The sequence below is a fragment of the Centruroides sculpturatus genome, unplaced genomic scaffold (assembly GCF_000671375.1).
Source record: "Centruroides sculpturatus isolate CEXI.00-Female unplaced genomic scaffold, Cexi_2.0 scaffold1234, whole genome shotgun sequence".
NCBI lineage: Eukaryota > Metazoa > Arthropoda > Arachnida > Scorpiones > Buthidae > Centruroides > Centruroides sculpturatus.
In genome coordinates this window covers 184801-204505 of record NW_019385398.1, presented here as the reverse complement: position 1 = coordinate 204505, position 19705 = coordinate 184801, and the positions used below count along the sequence as shown (strand labels likewise).

The 19705-nt window shown below is 31.4% G+C and overlaps 2 protein-coding genes across 3 annotated transcripts in view; both read left to right on the top strand.

The window, feature by feature from the left end:
* The window catches only part of LOC111638534 (APOBEC1 complementation factor-like), a 47445-nt gene extending 43034 nt beyond the window's left edge, over nt 1-4411 (top strand). For both annotated transcript variants that reach the window (XM_023384250.1, XM_023384249.1), the window contains one exon: nt 4274-4411. In XM_023384250.1, coding sequence (XP_023240018.1) covers nt 4274-4396 — 123 coding nt within the window. In that variant the 3' untranslated portion in view covers nt 4397-4411. The remainder of the gene's footprint in view (nt 1-4273) is intronic.
* A 13568-nt stretch (nt 4412-17979) lies between these two features.
* LOC111638535 (APOBEC1 complementation factor-like) overlaps nt 17980-19705 on the top strand; it is a gene marked incomplete at its 5' end in the record, with an annotated part of 22999 nt that continues 21273 nt past the window's right edge. The window contains one exon of the mRNA XM_023384252.1: nt 17980-18108. Within this exon, the coding sequence (XP_023240020.1) occupies nt 17980-18108 (129 nt within the window). The remainder of the gene's footprint in view (nt 18109-19705) is intronic.

Below are 19705 nucleotides of genomic sequence, written 5' to 3'. Positions count from 1 at the left end.
ACCACTGTTTTGTGAAGGTCTCTACTAACCCCACGTAACGGGAGAACTCTCTACTACGTCTACAAATGGCAGCACGCTCTCAGTTTGGTTTTTTTGGGTTCCCCCTTGTAGAATCCAGCTATACTTCAGTAATGTTTACAATTTATGATTGCAGGGTTTGGAACTGGTCACCATTTTAACTAAAAGTCAATGTTTTCATCTGTCATTATTTTTTCAAACTGTCATTAAGAGTCTCTTTTTGAAAGTTGTTACGGTACAGTATTTATCCTATTTTAATGTGCACCTTTTTCAACTTTTTGAAAATTGAGAAATGAAGTGTGCATTAGATTCAAAGTATAAGTAAGGAGCTTGAAAGCAAAACATGTTAACTGACATTACTGTCATTTTCAGTATTATAGCATGTTAAACATATTAACTGTAATTTGAACAGATTTAATCATGGTTAATTGATTTTACCTCATTTGAGTGTCAACCATCTATTGAAATTGCATTGATTTTAATAGTGAAATTATTTTAATTAAGAACTTTTACAGGCTACAAATTTTTAATTTACAGTTGCAAAATAATAAACGTACATTTTATTTTTTACGAAATACTAGATTTTATGATGATAAATAATATTTTTTTTTTTTAATGAAAGCAGTAGTTTGATCAATAATATGTTCATATAAATTATATGTAATATCTGGCTAAATAAACTTCATTTAATGCAGAGATGTGAAATATTTCTTTGTGAATGCATTTCTATGCTTCCATTTTTTCTTTTAATAGCAATATGAAATTAATGGTCACTTCTTGGTCAGTAATTTTTTGACACCTGTCATTTTTTTAACTGTTTCCTTAATAAAAGTCTGTCTGACCTTGTGATTGTAGATTTCAGGTAGTAAATTAAAACATTCTGTTAGTTCCATTACTAAGGTATATCTCTATACAGTGCATACAGTAGACCTCGGATATGACACTAAAGATTGGAAAATTAGAAAAGTTAGAATGAAGGGAGTAACCGATAGAGTAATATTAAAAATTTGAAAAGTCTGTGGAAAGTGCTTATGAGTTATAACCACCAAATTGTAGGAAAAGTTGCCACTAAAATACAGATTGACCAAGGGACTGCCATAACTAAATCCAGCTTATGTAAGGAATAAAAAGAAAGCACAAAAAGTGCTAGTTGTTCATTCAAAACTCTTATGGCTAGTAACTGGATAAATAATTCTACAGCTGATTAAAATTGTTAAATAAGCAATACAAAGACATTTTGTCATCTCCAGGAATTAATGATTTTGGTTAAACACTACTCCAGACATCATGACAGGTTTGATTCTTTTTGGCATAGTCTGTCACATCAGTATGGTGAAGTAAAAGAATTTGAAACATTTGTAAAGATGATTATAATAATGTCCCATGGTAATGCTCATACAGAATGTGGATTTTCCACCAACAAAGTATGCTTAATGGAAAACCAAAAAGAAGAAACATTTGTATCTTAAGTAATTACGTGATGTAGTCATGTCATGTCAGCTAGTGGGTTGGGGAAATTGAATATAAACAAACGTCACTAAAGCCCAATACAGTACCAAATTGTTTTATAATTTATTAGTATTATAGCCATTATCTACCCCGATGACATACGGCATTGGTTGGCTTGTAGAAATTGAATATACAAGGTATTAAAATAGTTTATCCATGCAACTGGATTGCAGCCAAGAGATACAAAAAAGCTATGATAACTCATAAACAGAAAGAAATAAGGCAAAGAGAAAGTGTGGAGTGAGAATTTGATGGCTGCAGAAATGATGAAAGAGCTAAAGAAAAAAATGATGATGATTCATGCAGAAGCTAATGAAGAGATTGGGGACATTAATGCACATTTGAAAATCACAAAATAATTATATTCTTTATTAATTATAGAACAAAGAGTATGAATATTTTGTGATATTTACTCAGTGTAAATTGCATAATTTTGAAAAATTGTATTCAGTTTACATTATAAGGTTGACAGTGCCAATTTGAATTTCCATATTTTAATAAAATTGTTGTGTTGAATAGACACGACAATTATATGTGATGATATATGATTATATATGATGTGTGCTGCTTGGCTATGTTTTGAGCTACTCAAATATTTTTACTTTATTTGTTTTTATGTTCAAACTGGAAACACTGACGCAATAAGGGAGAAGTACTTAAGGGAGCATTAGGTTGCGATGTGACCTTTTTTTTGCTCGTGTGGAGCTGAATTAAGTTATAAGTTTCTGTTTGTGCGACAGTTTTACTACTGTGTGTTGTGATTAGTTACGGGACAAGGATGGAATCTGTGTCCATCGAAGGCATAAATCGTGGAACTTTTGATTTAATGTGATAAAATGATTAACCTACTAGCAAGTGATGTTCCCAGAGGAGTATATTTGAATTTTCTGGATAAATTTTGGTGTTGAACTTTGTGACGAACTTTTGTGCAGTGTATTCAGCGTCTAAACTCATATTTGTGACACGGAGAGTTCCAGGAGTAAGCAGGACTGTATCTCATGAATTTTTTGTTTGTATGTATGTGTAGATATTGGTTGTATATAAATTTAAAAATAAATACCCTTATTTTGTTTGTCTTCCATATCACGTGGTGACCACACTATCTCTTCCACACAATACCACATTAATTAAAGTTTATTGATGATATATGATGATATACAATCTTCTGCACATTTTGAAGCAACAATACAGGAATTTATTAATCAAAATGAAATAAATTAATCATATTTTATAATAAAGGAAATTGAACAGGTCTTATAACTGAGCTTCATTTGGTAACACCAAATAAATTATGAACTGTTTTTGATTTTGTTAAATATATCACTTGCACAAGTTATACTTTCAAAGGTTGTAGCTAGAATAACTTTACAAGTATAAATTACACGCAACTATTTTGATCTTCTTCAAAGACACACTGAACCAAAAAGTAGCGGACTCGACAAAGACACATCCCGTGGTCCTTTATTAGTTAAAAAAAAGAATAAGGGGTAAACACAAATCATTGCCACACACATATATGGGTAATTATGGAAGAGAAATTTAACAGATTTATTCAGTGAGTTGTTTTCAGTTAGTCGGGGAAAAATGCAGGTTTTCATCCTGGAAAACCTGGAAATCTCAAGAAAATTGGAAATTGTTGGACACCCTGTAAATAATGAACAGACAGGATTTCCCACTTAAAATAATTTTTTTTTAAAATGTCTGAATTTTGAAATGTAGCCCGCATTTTGATTTCAATTATTCATTTAAATTTCTGGTCTACATAGCTTTTCCTTTAGCTGTACTTGTATATTGTATGCACCACTAATCGACTTAGTTAGCGTACTAAGTATAAATCATTTTCCAACATAAAGTGGAGGCCCCAAAATCAGATTTCACAAGGGGCCAAAAATTCCTTAATCTGTATGTTCATTTAAAAACATTCATTAGTTTTGAAAATCAGATCATTTTGGACTTAAAACCATTTAGCATCATCAAATGGCTTTAGAGTCCAAAGTAGTCAAACATAGTTTTTCATTTCTTTCTTGCTTACCTATATATATTTTTTACTTTGCTTAGGCATTATTTTATTCAAAATAAATGATGTTGGTCCTTCTGACCAAAATTTAATTTACAATAATCTTTTCCTATTAAGAACATAAAATAAAATATTTAGAAATTTTTATTTATTGGCAAACCTTTGCCTTGGGGTTGGTGGTATACAGATTGGTTAACAAAGGAACACAACATTCTTTCGTCTAGCCAGCATCACATATGATGGGGCAATGGTAAAATGGAAGTGCAATAAAAAAGGTTATTGTAAGGAGCTATGAACTTGTTCTTCTATTCATATTAGTTAGTACATAAGAAAAATCATTAAAAATTTTTTAACAATTATAAATCAACAAAAGAATATCGACTTGAAGTTATTTTCAGAAGTGTTTTTATACTGGATGTAAGTTTGTTCAGTAGCCAGAATGGCAGGGAGGAGTGCTACTGTGACAAGAGCAAAATGTCAGAATATCTTAACTTTGGAGTAATAAATTAGCATGTGTAATGTATTTCTTGATTTATTCTCTAGTAATATATTAATGGTGATAAATTCATTTTTTTCTCATTATTATCAAATATAAACTTAATAAACTAGAAATTTGAACAACTGAATCAACTATAAAAGTATCTTTTATATCAGTGATTTTTTTGTTTATAATTTTATACTTTTTCTTATATGATATATTTTAAATATATAAATGCATTTGTTTTGCAGATTCTCTGTGAAGTCTGTGAAAAGAATAACTGGGGAGAACCCGTATTTGAATTACTCTCACATTTTCAGAATAGTTCCGGGGATAATGCAGAACAGTTATTTGCTTACAAGGTAATTTCTTAATGAAGTTGTAAATTAAATTATATTGTCTTCAAATAGATTAATACTTTCTTGTATTAAGAAAAACTAACTAAAAGTATACACAGATAACTATAATATTTTCTAGATAAAATAAATAATCAAAGATTTTTTTACATAATTGGGCTGCAATTTGAAAAAAGTATAGACCTATAAATTCCCATTGTCGTCGTCTCTCTGTCTGTCTTGCCTTACTTTCTAGAACAGTGTTAAATAAATGAAATTCAAGAGTAGATGTGGAAAGCTTAGGGCAGTGGTTCTCAAAGCGGGTACCACAAGGGTGCCCCAAAATTTTTAAATAATTAAATTAAAATTACTTAAAATAATTTAATTAAAGTATTAAATTAAATAAATAATTAAAGCAATTATAAAAAATGGATATTGGTTTTTTTCTACTAATCTTGTTACATCGCCACTTGTCTCAGTGACTCGGTAATTGGCGACACGTAAATACTGTACTAGAAACAAAACGAACTAGTTACTAGTTGTCTGTTCTTCTGTTCCTGCAGCGAGTAGAAGTGCAATATAAATGCATTGAATGAAGTAAGTAGTTGTTTTTATTATTGCTATATGTTCAGACAATAACAAAAAAGCATCATATACAAATATTCTTTCTTCTTTATAGCAAGAAAAAATAAATTATTAAATTGTAATTAAATTTTATAATAAAATATTGAAGTTAATTATGTCATTCAATATCACAAATAATTTTTTCATTAAAAAAGGAAAACGTGAAGATTCTAATGATCAAGAAGTGGTTACTGGTAGCAAAGCTAAGGAATCAATTAGCACTAGTAAATCATCAAAAACTGAGAGCTCTATTAGTGAAGATTTGACTATTTTTAACGTTGAGTAACAAACAAGCACTATTAAAACAAAAGAAACAGAAACAGTAAGTTCTCGTAAAAATGTTGCATTAAAAAAGAATGTAAAAACTCGCTTATATCAAGACAGTTACCTAAAAATGGGATTTATCTGATGTGATGATAAATTAATTCCCAGACCAAAATGTATTGTGTGTGGTTTGGTTTTATCAAATGAAGCTATGGTTACCAATAAATTATTGTGACACTTCTCCACAAAGCATGATCACTTGTCTAAAAATTTCTTGAATATTTCAAAGATCTGATAAAATTACAAGAAAAACAAAGTACAGTAGAGCGTCGATTTTCCGAATCAATTGGGGACTGGGGTTGTCCGGATAACTGATATTTCGGATAACTGATTTACGTGCGAAAAAATAGTTTAACGTATCGAATGTCGAAATTTTTATCTGTTGCGTGTCGCTTCGTGTTGAATTTTCGTCTATGTTAAGCCCAACAAAGACCATTGTATTGTTAAAAATTATTTTTTTATTTTGTACAAACAAAATAAATATATTGAAAAATATAAAAATAATAAAAAATTATACTTCAGATGTTAATTTAGTATCAAAAACGTAAAATATTTGAGTAGCCCAAGACATAGCCAAAGATTGAAGCGCCACAGCACTGGCGAAAATTTAAATTTGCCGACTGGAATTCTTTCGGATGATTGACTTTTGGAAAATCGACGCTCTACTGTAAAAGTTTTGTAAAAAAAATATACAATTGCTGACCGTGTTCAAGAAGCCAGTCATTTAGTTGCAGAAATAATCATGAGAGAAATGAAGTCTCATACTACTGGCGAAACTTTGATTTGCCCGGCCTGTACAGCAATTGTGAGAACAATTTTTGGTGCTGAAGCAGAAGAGGAAATAAAAATGATTCCTTTGTCAAATGACACTACGAGTAGACGTATTAGTGATCTATCAGTTAATATTGAAAAATCAGTTATAAATAAAATAATCAAATCGAAATTATTTAGTTTGCAGTTGGATGAGTCAACTGATATTGGTGGTAAAGCACATTTACTTGTGTTCACTCATTTATTGAAGATGATGAAATTTTGGAAGAATTTTTATGCTGCAAGAAATTCGAAAAAACTACGATGGGAAAAAATGTTTTTGATATCATGAACACATATTTTAATACAAATGGTCTATCTTGGAAATCTTGCGTGGGTGTATGCACAGATGGCGCCCCTTCAATGATTGGAACTATAAAAGGATTTGTTTCATATGCTAAAAAGAGAAACGAAAACATTGTAACAACTCACTGCTTCATTCATTGTGAATCATTGGTAACAAAGACAATAGGCTCTGAACTCAAAAGAGTGTTAGAAGAAATCATTAAAATGGTTAATTATATCAAAGCTAGACCATTAAAATCGCGTATATTTGCAAAACTATGTGAAGAGATGCAATCTCATCATAATAACCTGCTTCTTCGTACCGAAATGAGATGGCTTTCGAAAGGTCGCGTATTAAATCGTGTTTTTGAACTTAAAGAAGAAATATTAATATTTTTTCAACATGAAAACAAACCAGAATTTTCTGTATTGTTACAAAATGATTCTCGGTGTTCCAAACTAGCTTATTTAACAGACATATTTGATCACCCGAACAAGTTAAACTCAAGCATGCAAGGTAGAAATGAAAATATTTTAATATCTGTAGATGAAATTAAAGCTTTTAAAGATAATATAAAAATGTGAAAGATAAAAGTAAATGCAAATAATGTAGAAATGTTTATTCAAGTTTGCAAAGCAAAATGTAACAATACAAATTTGCAAAAACTTATTTACAGTCATTTAGCGTCATTAGAAGAAAAAATTAACTATTATTTCCCCGACATATAAGTTGACTTGTACGACTGGATTCGAAATCCTTTTGTAGAGACAACATCAGAAATAAGTAAGTTCAGTCTTGCAGAAGCTGAAGAATTAATCGATATATGTAACGATCGTATGTAAGATTGAAGCTTTCAGAAATAAGTCTGAATTCATTTTGGATAACAATTATGAAGGAATATCCCAATATAGGATTCAAAGCACTTAATATTTTATTGCAGTTTTCCACATCGTATCTCTGTGAAGTGGGATTCTCTACACTCGTAAATATTAAAACAAAGAAGAGAGAAAGACTAAAGGCCCTTGAAAATGAGATGAGGGTATATATCTCAAAAGCACAACCTAGTATCAAGGAAATACGCAAACAGCATCAAGCACATACTTTACATTAAGTTCACATTTTATCACCAGATACCTTTATAATAATAACTTTTGTTTTGAATGTTTTTGTATTGTTTGGAAATAGACTTACTTACTTTAAAAAACTTATTTTTTTCAAAGACTTCTCATCCTTCATATCTTTACTAACCGTAAAAAAGCAAAAATAATAATAATAATAATAGGGGTGCCGTAATTTTGTTTAATAATTTCAGTGTGCCACCAGATAAAAAAGTTTGAGAAACACTGGCTTAGGGGCAGGAGGTCTTGATTAACTATTTACACTGCTGGCCATTAAAATTGCAACACCAAGAAGGAAAGCAAATAAAAAAAAAGATATTTGCTATAAGTAATAGATATGTATATATCCATGGTGCGGTTTACTTTATATTACTTTTAAAATCAATTTTTCAAAAATATTTCTTCAAAATTGATGAAAAACTTTATGGGTTAATTGTACATAAATAACCCCCGTTTTTTTGGCCTGAACCGCAATTAATCAGAGACAAAGCTTTTTATTCGTATTCTTTATTTATTTGCTATGCATTTCGGGTGCAATATTTTCTTGTAATTTGCACCCCTCTTCAGGATTTTTACATTTCTGTTTTAAGTTTTAGAACGACATCTGCCTTGTGTTGAGAGGGGACATAACATCAACACAAGGCAGATGTCGTTCTAAAACTTAAAACAGAAATGTAAAAATCCTGAAGAGGGATGCAAATTACAAGAAAATATTGCACCCGAAATGCATAGAAAATAAATAAAGAATACGAATAAAAAGCTTTGTCTCTGATTAATTGCGGTTCAGGCCAAAAAAACGGGGGTTATTTATGTACAATTAACCCATAAAGTTTTTTCATCAATTTTGAAGAAATATTTTTGAAAAATTGATTTTAAAAGTAATAAAAAGATATTTATTGTACATAAACAGTATGGCATAAAGACAAAATGATTAAATTTGTAAGCAGTTTGGGGTTTATACAGGCGCGAAATTAGTAGACACATTTGCCACCCTTGGTGGCTAAAACGGCCCTTATCCGTTTAAGCATGGAGTCGAACTGGGCTTGGATGACAGAAATGGGCAACTCATTCCATGCTGCTTCAAGTCTATGCCACACTTCATCAACTGTATTAGCAGAAGAGAGGTGGTGTGCCAGTCTCTCAACAACCCATGACCAGACGTTTTCAATTGGTGAGAGATCTGTAGACCGTGCAGGCCAGGGCAACAATTGAATATCTGCTGTATCGAAGAAGGTCAGAACACGACATGCAACATGAGGTCTAGCATTATCTTGTTGGAAGATGGCATTTTGCAGGCTTCGAAGATAGGGCAAAACCACTGGATGTAAGTTGTCAGAAATGTATCGATCTGCGTTCAAATTACCATCGATCCGAACTAGAGATGTGCGTGTCGCGTACCCAATGGCTGCCCATATCATCACACCAGATGCAGGGCCCCTAAGCAAATATCAAATGCAAGCAGGCGACGAGTGATCTGCTCTGAGCCTCCAGACACGTATATGGCCATCAGAATGCTACACGCAGAACCAGGACGCGTCTGAAAAGACGACATTGTACCACTCCTGTATCTAGCTTTGTCGTTGGGCACACCAGAGTCACCGTCTCTCTCTATGTTACATTGTCAAGGAAAGCCGAAGTAATGGTCGCCGTGCTGACAGTCCACGCTGTTGCAAACATTGTTGCACCGTACGAGCAGATACTGGACGTGCTGCAAACAAGCTCATTTCCTGACTAATGGTCCGTGATGTGGTTGTACGGTTTTGCACAGCCGATCTGACAATATGTCTGTCCTCTTGGGCGTTAGTCATGAGAGGGCATTGAGATCCTGCATGCTGTTCAGTAAGACCCTCAGCAACCCATCAATTCCATATTTGCATGACAGTGGTTGGATTTCGACCAGTGCGAGTGGCAATATCACAGAACGATAATCCACACTTTCGATAGGCAATGATCCTGTCTCTATTGAATTCCAACACTTGCTGGTAAGCATTTCTTCTTCTTATTCAAGGCATAACACGATATTCTGATGAAACCCCGACCTTACAAAGCGATTTCTGAATGAGAAATCCACTGCACAACTTTTCTTTTATGCAGTGCTTCAGATGTCATTTGTCCCTCCTGCATTGTCTAAATGCACTGAAATATTAATCATTTGCATATCCCAACCTCTTCTTCCTTTCATATGATTTTGATGTTCATAGGATCATTCCTTCCTGGTGTTGCAATTTTAATGGCCAGCAGTGTATATACAAAGTTTCAATGCAAAGCAGAAGTCATGTGACTTCAATTCAAAAATTCCCCTGAAAGAGCTAGATAGATGACTGGCATGACTCCATTGGTAACGGAAAGGTATTGTGAAAGGAGGCAATATACTACAGTAGTAATTTGAGTTGGAGAGCATATATTTTAAATTAAATAAATTAAAAATTGCATCTCGACATTGTGATGATATTACAATAAATAATTGTTTTGTTATAATAATNCCGTGTTATGCGAGTCCGTGTTATATGAAACAAAGAACTAGTGTGAAAAGGGGGGTTAGGTTCCAAAAATTAAAAAAACATGCTGTTAAATTCTTATTTAAATTAGATTTATTATTTATTTTTTTCATAGGGTAATTTGAGTTGGAGAGCATATATTTTAAATTAAATAAATTAAAAATTGCATCTCGACATTGTGATGATATTACAATAAATAATTGTTTTGTTATAATAATCAGTTTTCGAATGCAATTTATCTAATTAAATTTAATAATATTTTGATAATTTGCTTCTATATTTAGAAATAATTATAACGAATGATTTGTTGAAAATAGAAGTGTAACAAGCAATTATTTATTGTAACATTGTCACAATGTCGAGATGCAATTTTCAATAAAATTTTGAATTTATTTAATTTAAAATATGTACTTTCAACCTCAAATTAGTACTGACTTTCCCCTGTACATCATACCTTTTCTTTAACAATAGAGTTGTGCCAGTCATCTATTAACTGCTTTCAGGGGAAGTTTTGAATTGAAATAACATGACTTCTTGTTTGTATGGGAAGTTCTTATGTAGTTAATCAAAGCCTCCTGCCTCTAAGGTGTCCATATCTGGTCTTGAATTTCATTTATCTAACTCTGTTCTTGAGATTAAAGGATGGATGGATGGGCGATAGTGGGAATTTAGAGGTCTACAATTTTTTTCAAATTGCAGTCCAGTTAAAAAAGCTGTATTAGGAGCATTTTGTAATTTATAGTTAGTTTTACAAAGATTACTGATTATGTATAGTGTAGATCTTGCATTGATGATTGAAGTGATCAGTGTGCTAAATGTTGAAATCTGGATATGGAAAATGAGCCATCTTTTAAATAAATATGTAGAACATTTTCTATAGCTAGAGAAGAAACAATGATGAATGTACAAAAAAGCAGTAACACAAGAGTACAAAAGTAGTAACACTGAAATACTTTAAAATGTGTTGGTATACTTTTAAGTCGTGTCGGTATACTTTAAAATACTGTAGATGAATTTACCACATATCACAAGATTGTGCAAAAGATTTTATGCGAGAGATGTCCAACCTGTGGGACGCATTGCTGCCCACTTAATACTGTTGACCCCCCTATAACACTGTTTATAATTTCGTTTTATATGAATTCCATGTTGTACGAGTCACTTAGATTTTACAAATATGTGAGCCGTTCACAAATATTTGTGAATGACTCACGTATTTGTAAAATCTAAGTGACTCGTACAACATGGAATTCATATAAAACGAAATTATCAACATTGTTATAGGGGGTCAACTGTATTTTTATTTGGCCCACTGCACCCTAAATTTTTTAGTTACATTTTCATTTATTTTGGTAAAATATGTTGTAAAAATTATTCTCGTTTCACTGGATACACTTTGATGTCATAATGACGAAATTGGTGTAGAAAATTGTTTTAACTAGAAAACTGTTATGCATGTAGGGTAGTACATATTAGAGAGGTTACAGACAAAGTTTTCAATGCAAAGTGTATGTCGGACGTTCAGCACCGCCTTCCTGTAAGCCTAGAAGCTTGGCATTGGCATTTGGAACGTCGAGCATGATTCCACTGACTTATAGGCTTACAGGAAGGTGGTGCCGAATGTCGGACATACACATTTTTGCATTGAAAATGCCGGCCACAACCTCTCTACTGTTGTGAACAATTCTTTTTGTGTATGAAAACCATCAAAACTGCTGAAAGAAATAGGTTGAGTGATTCCCATTTAACTAACATTCTTACAGTTAAGATTAGTACCATGAAAACAGATACTGACAATATTATAAAAGGAAGGCAATGTCAAAAATTGTATTGAATTTATTTTTATTTTGTGTGAGTATAATTTTTTTTACTGTCAATAAATAATACAGTATTTTNATCAATCCATTTTGTCACAAATACAACCAAATGGTCATCAATTGGTGTTGGATTGGTTAATTCATCTGAAACGAAAATTTGTACATAATACTTAATATTAAATTAAATTAAAATAAACTACAATTTTAAAATTACAAATTTTATATTTATTTAATATAAAACTTCATTTCTACATTTTGTTATGAATTTAACTTTCAAAAGAATTAACTTTATATATATGCTGTATTCTGAAGTTATTTGATTATTCCAACCTGAAATCTAGGCTATAAATAATGTCACACATTACAGTTTACATTAATGATTACAAAAATAAAATTTTTTTTAAAATGTCTTATATAGTGCAAATTAACCTCTTCAACATTAACTGGATTGATACCTATAGCTAAGTACACCAATAAAAACCTTGACAATCAAGTAAATAATTTTATATAAATTCAACAAACGTTTTTTGATCATGTCAAAACAAATGTATATCAAAAACGTTTGTCGAATTTACATTAAATTATTTACTAGATTGTCAAGGCTTTGATTGGTGTACTTAGCTATATAGTGCAAAAAAGAAATAAATTTTTAAAGCAATATATTTTTTCAAGTTAACATATAGATTTCTTAAATAACTTAACGAACTGTTCACAAATTCATCAATTTAAAAATTTTATTAGTTTTCATTTCTGAATGCAAAACTGTTTTAAGACTACCAAAATCATTGCCGTGGTAGGTACTCCGGCTTGAGGGAGTCTCGAATTTCATAAATATAACTAAATAACAGGGTGTCCAATGGACTCGATAACCTGGAAATCTCGGGGAATTTGGTATTAAACCCGGAAAAGGAAAAAAAATATTATTGCAGTGCTTATAATGGAAAGGGAACAACTAAAACAATTTGTATGTGCACATTGTTGTCTCACATTATATGAATGATGAGCTAAGATTACATTATACATGCTAATTAAATTTAAGTATAATTTTTATACAAGTATATAAGTTAATATTTACTCCAGTGTTGTTAGAAAATACAAATTTGAAATATGTGGCTTTAAATTGGTACATGAAAAAAAATGAGCTTTTTTCAATTGTAAATTGCTTATGTTTAAGTTGTCTCGTGGGATTCACTGAAAAGCAGTTGGCAACCCTAGCTACAAGTCAGTTTTCTATGGAAATGCAGTTGTAGAAGTGGTTTGATCACAACAGTTTCAAAGCTCTTACCGAGTAAATGGTATATACATGGGGGGACCCAAAAAAACCGGATTTTTTGTATAAAAACTTTATTTATTAACTTTTACAAAATTTCTTCAGTCACCTTCAAATTGCTCTCTATTAGATGCGATGCACTTGTGAAGTCTTTTTCCCCACTGTTTGGAAGCATCTCTGGAACTCTTCAATCTTGATATCGTCCGGTGCCCTTAGCGAAGCTGTTTTTACTGCCTCCACATCATCAAAATGCTTTCCTTTTAGATTTTTCTTCATTCTCGGAAACAGAAAAAAGTAGCACAGGGCTAGGTCTGGTGAATACGGAGGGTGGGGAACGACAGGCCGTCCCCGAGAGGCCAAATTGTGGGTCACTCGTAAGGCCGTGTGTGCGGGGGCGTTGTCGTGATGAAGGAATGAGTCACCTGCTCGCCAAAGTTCCGGACATTTCCTTCGCACATCCTCTCGCAGACGTCTTAACACTTTTTTGGCGGATTTTTTCTACGTTTTCATCGTTTCGATTTGTTGAAGGACGCTCAGAACTTCGCAGGCGGAACAAAATAACAGTAAGAGAAACACAACACTACGCTCAAACATAAACCTACAAATTGACGCCATTTGCACCACTGTTTTGTGAAGGTCTCTACTAACCCCACGTAACGGGAGAACTCTCTACTACGTCTACAAATGGCAGCACGCTCTCAGTTTGGTTTTTTTGGGTTCCCCCTTGTAGAATCCAGCTATACTTCAGTAATGTTTACAATTTATGATTGCAGGGTTTGGAACTGGTCACCATTTTAACTAAAAGTCAATGTTTTCATCTGTCATTATTTTTTCAAACTGTCATTAAGAGTCTCTTTTTGAAAGTTGTTACGGTACAGTATTTATCCTATTTTAATGTGCACCTTTTTCAACTTTTTGAAAATTGAGAAATGAAGTGTGCATTAGATTCAAAGTATAAGTAAGGAGCTTGAAAGCAAAACATGTTAACTGACATTACTGTCATTTTCAGTATTATAGCATGTTAAACATATTAACTGTAATTTGAACAGATTTAATCATGGTTAATTGATTTTACCTCATTTGAGTGTCAACCATCTATTGAAATTGCATTGATTTTAATAGTGAAATTATTTTAATTAAGAACTTTTACAGGCTACAAATTTTTAATTTACAGTTGCAAAATAATAAACGTACATTTTATTTTTTACGAAATACTAGATTTTATGATGATAAATAATATTTTTTTTTTTTTAATGAAAGCAGTAGTTTGATCAATAATATGTTCATATAAATTATATGTAATATCTGGCTAAATAAACTTCATTTAATGCAGAGATGTGAAATATTTCTTTGTGAATGCATTTCTATGCTTCCATTTTTTCTTTTAATAGCAATATGAAATTAATGGTCACTTCTTGGTCAGTAATTTTTTGACACCTGTCATTTTTTTAACTGTTTCCTTAATAAAAGTCTGTCTGACCTTGTGATTGTAGATTTCAGGTAGTAAATTAAAACATTCTGTTAGTTCCATTACTAAGGTATATCTCTATACAGTGCATACGGTAGACCTCGGATATGACACTAAAGATTGGAAAATTAGAAAAGTTAGAATGAAGGGAGTAACCGATAGAGTAATATTAAAAATTTGAAAAGTCTGTGGAAAGTGCTTATGAGTTATAACCACCAAATTGTAGGAAAAGTTGCCACTAAAATACAGATTGACCAAGGGACTGCCATAACTAAATCCAGCTTATGTAAGGAATAAAAAGAAAGCACAAAAAGTGCTAGTTGTTCATTCAAAACTCTTATGGCTAGTAACTGGATAAATAATTCTACAGCTGATTAAAATTGTTAAATAAGCAATACAAAGACATTTTGTCATCTCCAGGAATTAATGATTTTGGTTAAACACTACTCCAGACATCATGACAGGTTTGATTCTTTTTGGCATAGTCTGTCACATCAGTATGGTGAAGTAAAAGAATTTGAAACATTTGTAAAGATGATTATAATAATGTCCCATGGTAATGCTCATACAGAATGTGGATTTTCCACCAACAAAGTATGCTTAATGGAAAACCAAAAAGAAGAAACATTTGTATCTTAAGTAATTACGTGATGTAGTCATGTCATGTCAGCTAGTGGGTTGGGGAAATTGAATATAAACAAACGTCACTAAAGCCCAATACAGTACCAAATTGTTTTATAATTTATTAGTATTATAGCCATTATCTACCCCGATGACATACGGCATTGGTTGGCTTGTAGAAATTGAATATACAAGGTATTAAAATAGTTTATCCATGCAACTGGATTGCAGCCAAGAGATACAAAAAAGCTATGATAACTCATAAACAGAAAGAAATAAGGCAAAGAGAAAGTGTGGAGTGAGAATTTGATGGCTGCAGAAATGATGAAAGAGCTAAAGAAAAAAATGATGATGATTCATGCAGAAGCTAATGAAGAGATTGGGGACATTAATGCACATTTGAAAATCACAAAATAATTATATTCTTTATTAATTATAGAACAAAGAGTATGAATATTTTGTGATATTTACTCAGTGTAAATTGCATAATTTTGAAAAATTGTATTCAGTTTACATTATAAGGTTGACAGTGCCAATTTGAATTTCCATATTTTAATAAAATTGTTGTGTTGAATAGACACGACAATTATATGTGATGATATATGATTATATATGATGTGTGCTGCTTGGCTATGTTTTGAGCTACTCAAATATTTTTACTTTATTTGTTTTTATGTTCAAACTGGAAACACTGACGCAATAAGGGAGAAGTACTTAAGGGAGCATTAGGTTGCGATGTGACCTTTTTTTTGCTCGTGTGGAGCTGAATTAAGTTATAAGTTTCTGTTTGTGCGACAGTTTTACTACTGTGTGTTGTGATTAGTTACGGGACAAGGATGGAATCTGTGTCCATCGAAGGCATAAATCGTGGAACTTTTGATTTAATGTGATAAAATGATTAACCTACTAGCAAGTGATGTTCCCAGAGGAGTATATTTGAATTTTCTGGATAAATTTTGGTGTTGAACTTTGTGACGAACTTTTGTGCAGTGTATTCAGCGTCTAAACTCATATTTGTGACACGGAGAGTTCCAGGAGTAAGCAGGACTGTATCTCATGAATTTTTTGTTTGTATGTATGTGTAGATATTGGTTGTATATAAATTTAAAAATAAATACCCTTATTTTGTTTGTCTTCCATATCACGTGGTGACCACACTATCTCTTCCACACAATACCACATTAATTAAAGTTTATTGATGATATATGATGATATACAATCTTCTGCACATTTTGAAGCAACAATACAGGAATTTATTAATCAAAATGAAATAAATTAATCATATTTTATAATAAAGGAAATTGAACAGGTCTTATAACTGAGCTTCATTTGGTAACACCAAATAAATTATGAACTGTTTTTGATTTTGTTAAATATATCACTTGCACAAGTTATACTTTCAAAGGTTGTAGCTAGAATAACTTTACAAGTATAAATTACACGCAACTATTTTGATCTTCTTCAAAGACACACTGAACCAAAAAGTAGCGGACTCGACAAAGACACATCCCGTGGTCCTTTATTAGTTAAAAAAAAGAATAAGGGGTAAACACAAATCATTGCCACACACATATATGGGTAATTATGGAAGAGAAATTTAACAGATTTATTCAGTGAGTTGTTTTCAGTTAGTCGGGGAAAAATGCAGGTTTTCATCCTGGAAAACCTGGAAATCTCAAGAAAATTGGAAATTGTTGGACACCCTGTAAATAATGAACAGACAGGATTTCCCACTTAAAATAATTTTTTTTTAAAATGTCTGAATTTTGAAATGTAGCCCGCATTTTGATTTCAATTATTCATTTAAATTTCTGGTCTACATAGCTTTTCCTTTAGCTGTACTTGTATATTGTATGCACCACTAATCGACTTAGTTAGCGTACTAAGTATAAATCATTTTCCAACATAAAGTGGAGGCCCCAAAATCAGATTTCACAAGGGGCCAAAAATTCCTTAATCTGTATGTTCATTTAAAAACATTCATTAGTTTTGAAAATCAGATCATTTTGGACTTAAAACCATTTAGCATCATCAAATGGCTTTAGAGTCCAAAGTAGTCAAACATAGTTTTTCATTTCTTTCTTGCTTACCTATATATATTTTTTACTTTGCTTAGGCATTATTTTATTCAAAATAAATGATGTTGGTCCTTCTGACCAAAATTTAATTTACAATAATCTTTTCCTATTAAGAACATAAAATAAAATATTTAGAAATTTTTATTTATTGGCAAACCTTTGCCTTGGGGTTGGTGGTATACAGATTGGTTAACAAAGGAACACAACATTCTTTCGTCTAGCCAGCATCACATATGATGGGGCAATGGTAAAATGGAAGTGCAATAAAAAAGGTTATTGTAAGGAGCTATGAACTTGTTCTTCTATTCATATTAGTTAGTACATAAGAAAAATCATTAAAAATTTTTTAACAATTATAAATCAACAAAAGAATATCGACTTGAAGTTATTTTCAGAAGTGTTTTTATACTGGATGTAAGTTTGTTCAGTAGCCAGAATGGCAGGGAGGAGTGCTACTGTGACAAGAGCAAAATGTCAGAATATCTTAACTTTGGAGTAATAAATTAGCATGTGTAATGTATTTCTTGATTTATTCTCTAGTAATATATTAATGGTGATAAATTCATTTTTTTCTCATTATTATCAAATATAAACTTAATAAACTAGAAATTTGAACAACTGAATCAACTATAAAAGTATCTTTTATATCAGTGATTTTTTTGTTTATAATTTTATACTTTTTCTTATATGATATATTTTAAATATATAAATGCATTTGTTTTGCAGATTCTCTGTGAAGTCTGTGAAAAGAATAACTGGGGAGAACCCGTATTTGAATTACTCTCACATTTTCAGAATAGTTCCGGGGATAATGCAGAACAGTTATTTGCTTACAAGGTAATTTCTTAATGAAGTTGTAAATTAAATTATATTGTCTTCAAATAGATTAATACTTTCTTGTATTAAGAAAAACTAACTAAAAGTATACACAGATAACTATAATATTTTCTAGATAAAATAAATAATCAAAGATTTTTTTACATAATTGGGCTGCAATTTGAAAAAAGTATAGACCTATAAATTCCCATTGTCGTCGTCTCTCTGTCTGTCTTGCCTTACTTTCTAGAACAGTGTTAAATAAATGAAATTCAAGAGTAGATGTGGAAAGCTTAGGGCAGTGGTTCTCAAAGCGGGTACCACAAGGGTGCCCCAAAATTTTTAAATAATTAAATTAAAATTACTTAAAATAATTTAATTAAAGTATTAAATTAAATAAATAATTAAAGCAATTATAAAAAATGGATATTGGTTTTTTTCTACTAATCTTGTTACATCGCCACTTGTCTCAGTGACTCGGTAATTGGCGACACGTAAATACTGTACTAGAAACAAAACGAACTAGTTACTAGTTGTCTGTTCTTCTGTTCCTGCAGCGAGTAGAAGTGCAATATAAATGCATTGAATGAAGTAAGTAGTTGTTTTTATTATTGCTATATGTTCAGACAATAACAAAAAAGCATCATATACAAATATTCTTTCTTCTTTATAGCAAGAAAAAATAAATTATTAAATTGTAATTAAATTTTATAATAAAATATTGAAGTTAATTATGTCATTCAATATCACAAATAATTTTTTCATTAAAAAAAGAAAACGTGAAGATTCTAATGATCAAGAAGTGGTTACTGGTAGCAAAGCTAAGGAATCAATTAGCACTAGTAAATCATCAAAAATTGAGAGCTCTATTAGTGAAGATTTGACTATTTTTAACGTTGAGCAACAAACAAGCACTATTAAAACAAAAGAAACAGAAACAGTAAGTTCTCGTAAAAATGTTCCATTAAAAAAGAATGTAAAAACTCGCTTATATCAAGACAGTTAGACTACCTAAAAATGGGATTTATCTGATGTGATGATAAATTAATTCCCAGACCAAAATGTATTGTGTGTGGTTTGGTTTTATCAAATGAAGCTATGGTTACCAATAAATTATTGTGACACTTCTCCACAAAGCATGATCACTTGTCTAAAAATTTCTTGAATATTTCAAAGATCTGATAAAATTACAAGAAAAACAAAGTACAGTAGAGCGTCGATTTTCCGAATCAATTGGGGACTGGGGTTGTCCGGATAACTGATATTTCGGATAACTGATTTACGTGCGAAAAAATAGTTTAACGTATCGAATGTCGAAATTTTTATCTGTTGCGTGTCGCTTCGTGTTGAATTTTCGTCTATGTTAAGCCCAACAAAGACCATTGTATTGTTAAAAATTATTTTTTTATTTTGTACAAACAAAATAAATATATTGAAAAATATAAAAATAATAAAAAATTATACTTCAGATGTTAATTTAGTATCAAAAACGTAAAATATTTGAGTAGCCCAAGACATAGCCAAAGATTGAAGCGCCACAGCACTGGCGAAAATTTAAATTTGCCGACTGGAATTCTTTCGGATGATTGACTTTCGGAAAATCGACGCTCTACTGTAT